At 34.7% G+C, this 8,670-nt stretch overlaps 1 protein-coding gene across 1 annotated transcript; it reads left to right on the forward strand.

Moving 5' to 3' along the window:
* On the forward strand, positions 1-8,670 carry LOC123535656 (putative uncharacterized protein DDB_G0277255). The gene is made up of 7 exons (XM_045318396.2): positions 1-151; positions 383-1,909; positions 2,445-2,523; positions 3,078-3,153; positions 3,830-3,899; positions 4,400-4,545; positions 5,529-8,670. Exons 1-7 carry the CDS (start codon positions 128-130, stop codon positions 6,451-6,453), a joined length of 2,847 nt encoding a protein of 948 aa, XP_045174331.2. The 5' UTR covers positions 1-127; the 3' UTR covers positions 6,454-8,670.

Consider the following 8,670-nt stretch of genomic DNA (forward strand, 5'->3'; position numbering starts at 1 on the left):
AAATATTTCTCTGTTAAACTAGGTTATGATAAAAGATAACGGTGTTAGGGGCTGGTTCCCAGCTGATCTTGTGTTAACAACGTGAGCATGAAATAAGGAAGTAAATTATTATTCAATATGTAAAATTATGGGCTCTGGGATTTCCAGAAAGGTAGAGCTAATTTTTCTATTGTGATTAGTTTAGTAACAAATGAAGCTAAATAAATATCTAATTTATATTTAAGTTTACTTTCGGTTTTAACAAAATTTCTTGTTTCGGTTTTAAATTTAATGAGTGTATATATGTCAGTTTCATTGTTGCTAGATCATATCAAGTGTTCACTATTAGATTACACTTGATTAAACAAGCGTATTTCGTGTTTCATGGTTATCAAATTTTCAGAAAAAGGAAAAAGACGAGAAATCAGACAAAGAAAGCAAGAAGAAAAAGAAACCGTCAAAAACTTCAGCTCGTTTGAAGAATAATAACAATTTAATAAATGCTGAGGAAGGAAACGTCGGAAGGAGGACGGAAGATACACATTCAGATACAAATACGGATATGGATGTTGGAGGCAATATAAATGGTAGTTCGGCTTTAAATGAACAAACTAAAAGCAAAGTGGTCCAAGTGTATAACAAATCAACAAAAGACATGGAGAAACTGAATTACGATAACAACGCGATAAATGGAAGGAAGGAGGACGTACAGTTTGATAATTCTTCGATGGATATGTCAGAAAATTCGTCTCCGGCAGACAATACATGTATCGGTTTGGACACTACCTGTGGAACAGAAAGTACTGGGAGAAGTGCTGAATTTTCAGAAAACGAAAGTGAAACTACAACAGCCGAAAAAAAGAATAACAATGTAGTGCCTTTGGACAATGTTAGTTCTGGTGATAAAACTGAACCAAACAACAAAGCGGGAAAAGGTCAGGTATATGACCAAATTGATAGTTCTACTGGCGATAATACATTTGACAACAAAACTGGAAAAGGTCAGGTATATGACCAAGCTGATGGTTCTACTACGAAACATTCTGGTGACAAAACTGGATCCAACAACAAAGCTAGAAATGGTCAGGTATATGACCAAGCTGATGGTTCTACTACGAAACATTCTGATGATAAAACTGGATCCGACAACAAAGCTGGAAAAGGTCAGGTATATGACCAAGCTGATGGTTCTACTACGAAGCATTCTGATGATAAAACTGGATCCAACAACAAAGCTAGAAATGGTCAGGTATATGACCAAGCTGATGGTTCTACTACGAAACATTCTGATGATAAAACTGGATCCGACAACAAAGCTGGAAAAGGTCAGGTATATGACCAGACTGATGGTTCTACTACAAAACATTCTGGTGATAAAACTGGATCCAACAACAAAACTGGAAAAGGTCAGGTATATGACCAAACTGATGGTTCTACTACAAAACATTCTGGTGATAAAACTGGATCCGACAACAAAACTGGAAAAGGTCAGGTACATGACCAAACTGATGGTTCTACTACGAAACAGTCTGGCGATAATACATGCGACAACAAAACTGGAAAAGGTCAGGTATATGACCAAGCTGATGGATCTACTACAAAGAAACAAAGCGAAAACGTTACAAGTCAAAATGAACCTGCTAATGATGATGATGCTGATGTTGAAAGACCTGCGAAGGAATGTAAGAACGAAACGTTTGAAGAGTTTCCCCCAAAAGAGGAAAATGGCTCCAACGTACTTGAACCTGTCAAATTAGAAACTGTACCGAAAATATCAAATTCAGATGCCACAAACAGTGATTCTAAACAAGAGCAATTATCATCTTCTGAGGGCAATGGGAAGACTGAAAATTCCAGAGATGAAGCTCCTGCCAAAACAACTGATGGGCAGGGCACAAGTGTCTCTACAGATTCTAACAAGGAAGAAAATGTTAGTTATTTTTGTTAGATGTAAAAGATTTTTGTTCTATCTCGTAACTGCTGATCCGAATGAAATGAATACAAGGTTTAGTCCATGCAGCATGTTGTTTTTATATTCTGATACACTTTTGTTCAAAACAATTTTACTCATGTGCTCTTAGCTATATCGTAGAACTAAGTTCAAGCATTGCTATTAAATTAAACGAATATGTCTGTGCAGTGCGTATGTTGTTTTTTTTTTTATTATTAATTTGCTTAGATGTATTCCAAGTTTAAACAATTTTATGTGCTCATTGCTACATGTTTTCAGCCAGATTGCGAAATTAAAGGAATATACGTATGTTGATGTAACTATCTACATGTATAACTACATGTACTTATATATACATATAGAGAAGCGTGAGCGTAGATCCCTGTTTATCAGTTACTGAGAGGTGAAAAAAATATGTGCTTTACAATCCCATTTCGCTAATCGTGTGGTGTTTCAGAAGGTCAATAATATAAGAATTCCTTTCAGATATAAAGCCAATTTGATTTCATTTCAGAAGCAGGCGACAAAGGAGAATAGGCTGAATGACAATTTAGAGTTCTATAGAAATGAACTGTATTCAAGACCGTTCCCGGGTAGGTGTCTAGCACTCTTTTCACTATCTATACATTACATTCTTCATTCATGTAAAATCAATAGTAGTACCAGAAACAAGCGCATTCAGTTTTTTATCATTCTTTGAAGCAAATAAATTAACTATGCATTATCCATGTTTACATGATATAAACAATGTTTTATTGATAAAACGTATTGTTTGCTAGATTGAAAAAAGTACACACTAAATAACTTAATAGATGTATAAATATCTAAACACATTATGCGTTCGTATTGCCGCTAAAAACTGTCTTCTTTATTTTTTAACAAATGGCTATTAGTAGATGTGATTTTTTATTGTGATGTCAGCTTCTAATTTATTAGTCAAAGTTAAATACATAGACGTTTAAAGTTTATTATCTAATGATAAAATATTTTTGTGTAAGATAAGCGTAGTGTATCTTAAACTAAAATGTGACAAAACCAAAAGTATTAACAGTTACATGAAATATTTATCCTGAAGTAAGATATGTGTAACAAGCAATATCATGTTTTGTTTGTATACTAACATAATTTCAATTTATGTTTGTGACAGGTGCAAAGATTGAAGATATGTTAGAATGGAAAGGCGATTATCTAAGGCTAGAGCGAACACATTCATATATACAATGGTGAGTTAATTAAGTCACAAGTTACATCAAGAATGCTATGTTTAACAGTCATGTATATCAACACATCACTCTTTTCTATAAATTAACAAAACGTAAAAACAAATCATAACAGCAAAATACTAGCATATACTCATTTAAATGGGTCAACAGTGTTGTTGTACTTATAAAATAGACTGGCCCTGTTTAAAGGTTAGTCAGGGCTACGACCAAGCAAAATAATAGCAGACTCTGAAAGAGTCTGTTCTTGACATGTACCCCCAAAACAGCACATATTTAAAGGCTGCTGCTGTGGAGGTGAATAAAATGATATTAATAGATATTAATACAATACTCCAAGTGGACTACATAAGGACTACATGTTCTACCTTCTTCTTTAATTTGTTTTGATCACTTAAAGCGTAATTATCCGCTTATTGCAATTCATTATGTCGGAGATTGAAGTTATAAACAAATTTTACAAACTTTGAGTGTATATATGTATATATATTTGTGTATTAGAGTTTTAGTTAAGTCTACACCACCAAACACACACCTCACCAAAAAGACATTTTTATAAAGAGCATATTTTGATAACAAAACAAAAAAATCTCCCAATTTAGAAATGAACTATTGCTTAGAGTCACAGAATTATAAAATGTATATCCAAATCAAAACTGACTTTTTAATAATATTTCAGGCTTTTCCCAATACCAGAAAGTAGGGGTATGAATTATTCAGCACAACCTCTCCAAGAGCATGAAGCACAGGTGAGCTCTTCAGAAAAAAGATAAAGTTATCGTTTTATTTTTTCTCTTAAAATGATGTCTATATTCCCTACATCGTCATGTTTACTATAACTGCATTTACACACAATGGTTTATTTTGTGAAAACAATCTGTGCCTCGTGTTAATAAAACATTTTCATCTCGGCTGAGTTTGATAATGAAACTATTTGCAATTTAGATCTAAAACGTTGCAATTTATATCTGAATTGGATGTCTAAAATGAATGTTAGGTATGTTATTTTTAAGTGACTATTCAGTATTGATGATCAGTCTCAACTGGAATCCAATCTTGATGTTCTAGTAGAAGCTGCAGTCAAAATTTCAACAGGCAGAAAAATTATTTTGTGAACGTGTTTTGGGGCCTGTTCATTTCCGCTACTTTCCTAAATTGTCTTAACAATTCCAACCTTGTGTCGAAAGAAGGTAAGTGGCGGATTTGATTGAGTATCTATGTTGAATTTCCGGAAATGCCTTTTTTCCAGGCCATAAGTGAGAATGAATCATTAAGAGATAAAGTTCTTGAAGCTTTCAAAATGATGCTAGATTTCTATGGAATGGAGCTTGAACTAGAACCATTGACGTTCAAACGCGGGGACAACTGGAAGGAGAGATATGAGCATCTAAATAGGTAATATACCCTTGTTTGGTTTGACACCACAGTCTTGGTCGTAATTATGGCGACTTTCCAGATAGTATAAGTGGAAGAAGGCCCAATGTGCCCCCTCTTGCCACTGAGTATTATCTCGGACAGGGGTGGTAACCTGGGAGGAACCACCAACCTCCTAACGTGACGATCCGGCGAGAATATACCGATATTTCGTCTATCCACATTTATATTTTTAAGCCATCTTTGATTCACTCCCGTCTGGTAATTATACTTTTGATAAAGGTGGATGTTGTCGATATCCCCAGAGATGAAGTTTAAAAAAAAATAAGTTGTCAATATATATCTAGACTCAACAGTTTTGGAACGAGGCCGTTTTCGCCTTCCAGAGGCCATGATATTTCAAGTGCTATGTTTCGTTGGTTTTCGGGCATTTTAGCATTTTCTCAATTCTGTATGTTGTATCAGTCGACAAGGAATCCCTAATGGATTCCTAAACATTATACAAAGGGTTTACAATTTCTACGTATGGTTTAGCAACAGTATCCTTCACGGTATTGTCCAATGTATTCCAATGTCTCACAATAGACTTAGAAAACTTGTTGTTAAACATAGCATAGTAGGTGTAAAATGTAGTTGCTGTGTTTTAAAAGTACTTGTCGTACATCTGTAGCAAATTACTAAACATTTACTTACAAAGGTCATAACATGATAACGCATTAAGTATAAAGAGACTCTATATTTTATAAAGGGTGGGGAGTTTTCATGGAAATCGAGATAAATGAGATACAAGTAACGCTGACTTTTTTCACATACTAACTTAAAACGCTGACAGATACTAGCGACACAAGTAATAATTTTGCATTTCGTTTTTAGCAATACGTAGTCTCTGTAACTCTTGCAGACTAGAAACCTGTGTAATTTACGTAGAAGAATATGTAAGTCGTATTTTTATCATGTTGTCATGCAAGTAAAAAATAATCTAATTTCGACATTATGTTTTCCAGGTCAATACACAACCATTTCCGAATAACAAGAATTATTAAAGCACTTGGGGAGTTAGGTTGGCAACAACTACAGAAGCCTTGGTTAGAATTCATGATACATGAAGCAACAATAAATCAAGTTCTACCAAAACTGAATAACGACTCTACTATGAGTCATTTTATTGATGGATTAAAAGAAGACGAAGAAAAAGGGATGATATACCATTTGCTAGCTGACTTGAACGTCACGTCACATAAAAACGCCGCTGATGTTAGTGAGAATGATGGTAAAGATACTTCTGATAGGAGCGATAAAACTGATGAAGGAAGTGAAGACAACAGTGTAGATGATAATAAAGGAACTGAATCGATAGAAAGTATAAGTGAAAAGAGTGCTAAAGACGGCAAAGAAGAGAAACTGGATGAAGAGAAGGAAAACAAAAATCTTGTTGTCGATAAAGCAGATGTGGATGATAATAAATCTGAAGAAAATAGCGATAGCAAAGGTAGTGATAAAAACAATAAAGGGGATATAACGAATGAAAATAACGATGAGAACAATATTGATGATGATGGTAAAAAAAGTGATAGCAAAGACACAGCTAATCCTAATGTTGCAGATGAAAATGAATTAGGTGAAGGCAATGGAACACACGACGGTGCAGATTTACGAGGGTTGAAGAAAGCTGGAAATTCATTAACGGAAATCAATAAAGAGGAGGACGTTGTTAGTGACAGACAGTATGATAAAGAGGAAAACAAAGCAAATCAATGTGGCCCTGAAAATGATAAGAAATACGCTGATAGCAAAAGCAACACAAATCTAGCTGATACTGATCAGAAAGATGAAGTAGGAGAGGTAACTGGTAAATGCAATAAGGACAAGAAAGATACAGAAGATGCGGAACAAAAAGAGGTTGATGAAAATTTAACGGAAAGAGTGTAAGAGTAGTAATGCTGGCACAAGGAAAAAAAAAATACTTACGTTTGACATAAGCATTTTCCATGAAAATAAAACTAAGTTGATCATTACATTTTCAAGGTACCTGATCACTGTTAGGGTGAAATGTTTGAAAGCATTAACTTAAGTAGATTTTGATACAAACATGAAAATAGGAGAAGTAAACGATGTTTGTTGAATATTTCTGAAACCTCATTTATGTTAGAGGATTGGGTTTGTCCATCATTTCAGAGATTTTTAACCTCCTCATCGAAACTGTACATGACCCTTAGTTTCATATATAAATAAGTTTGTACCAAAAGTCACTTTTACCAAACATTAAAGATATACTAGACCCAAATTTCAAATGTGAAAATATGAATAATTATATAAAGATTGTGTAAACATAAAGTTAACAAGTTTATGCGTGTTATCTGCATTATGCATTGGATGTAAAATACTCCATACTTACATGCAGCACATGTATATATAGCTTAACACAGTATAAATGAGTAATGCCACTACGAAAACTGAAAGTTAAGTGAAAAACGACTTTTACTACAAGGTATTTAATCGCGAATGTAGCTGAATATACACAATTAATTCATATATTCGATGAGGTTTTCATATTTGAATTAAATATCTGAAGATAAAATATTTTAGTGAAAGGTGGACATTGGATATCTTTAACCAGTATTAACGGGATGACTTTCAAAAATGATGTCTTAAAAAAAGGGCATTTTCACCGAATTATCGCGTTTTGTATTTCAGTGACAATAACCACATTCTCTGGCGTGATGTTTATGTCAGTAAATTGACCTTCCTTTAAATTAATGATTGAAGTTAATTGTCAAGGAAGACAGTAAAATTAGAAATGGCAAACATTAAAGCACTAAGTACCATATTAATTGCTAGGCTGAGTAATTGAGGTTGTTGCCGAATGTTACGTACAAATGGGCGATGAGTACATTCGTTAGAAGTCGTTCCATTAGTTTTATTTATGTGAATTTCACTTTATGCCATTCTCTACATTTTTTCGAACTTTGCTATATGTATTTTGGTGACACCATATATGACATATCTTTGTCGAATTACGTGGTATCTTTGTCCCAATATATATACATACAAATAATATGCTATTTTAAATGTTTTACTATTATAGACGGTCATATTATTGCTACTACAGTATGTTTTTTATGCCCCCGAAGGTGGGCATATTAAACTTGTAGGCCTACTGTCCGTCCGTGCGTCCGTGTAAATTCTTGTCCGGGCTGTACCTCTGACATCCATTAAGGGATTTTAAAATAACTTGGCATAAATATTCACCATAATGAGACGACGTGTCATAGCAAGACCCAGAGCCCGACCTCTAGCTCCAAGGTCAAGGTCACACTTAGAGGTCAAAAGTTAACAGGGTCTGTTTCGTGTCCGGACCATGACTCTTCCATCCATGAAGGGATTTTGAAATAACTCAGCATAAATGTTTACCATAATGAGACGACGTGTCATGCGTAAGACCCAGACCACTAGCGCCAAGGTCAATGTCACACTTAGAAGTCAAAGGTTAACAGGGTCTGTTTCATGTCGGTTCAAAACTGTCATTCATCAAGAAATTTTGAAATTTCTTGGCTTAAATGTTCCCCATAATGAGACGACGTGTCATGCGTAAGATCCAGATCCCTAGCTCTAAGGTCAAGGTCACACTTAGAGGTTAAAGGTTAACATGGTCTGTTTCTTGTCCGGTCCGTAACTCTGCCATCGATGAAGGGATTTTAAGATTACTCAGTATAAATGTTCCCTATATTGAGATGACTTGTCATGCGCAAGACCCAGGCCCCTAGCCCCAAGGGCTAGGTCACACTTAGAAGTCAAACGTGTGTAGCGCTTTTGACCCGGGCCTCTCGGGTCAAGGTCAAGGTCACAAAATGATGTGTGATTTTTTTCGCAGACAACTGTAACATTCTTGGGCTTCGGGGGCAATTATGGTGAACATTTATGCCAATGTGTGATATCTCATACTATATTTGGTTGTAACGACAATTGTTTTTAAGTGCATGCTTAAATTGTGATAAGCTTTAATCATTTAGTATCATCTTTTCTCTCTGCCTTGTAATTAAGATGCAAATGGTTATGTAAAATATTTTGTCTTTTTTTTTCTACAAGTTTATGAAACACCAGAAAACGCACGTAGCACTGTAACAACAATAAATGAAAATTAGAAAG

The sequence above is a fragment of the Mercenaria mercenaria genome, chromosome 17, assembly GCF_021730395.1.
Source record: "Mercenaria mercenaria strain notata chromosome 17, MADL_Memer_1, whole genome shotgun sequence".
NCBI lineage: Eukaryota > Metazoa > Mollusca > Bivalvia > Venerida > Veneridae > Mercenaria > Mercenaria mercenaria.

Excerpts from the sequence above, each read along its gene's own strand:
- LOC123535656 (XM_045318396.2), top strand. The coding sequence starts at position 128 with ATGGGCTCTGGGATTTCCAGAAAG. Across the intron at positions 2,524-3,077 it reads GTATTCAAGACCGTTCCCGG|GTGCAAAGATTGAAGATATG; the intron begins GTAGGTGTCTAG and ends TGTTTGTGACAG. Across the intron at positions 3,900-4,399 it reads TCCAAGAGCATGAAGCACAG|GCCATAAGTGAGAATGAATC; the intron begins GTGAGCTCTTCA and ends CCTTTTTTCCAG.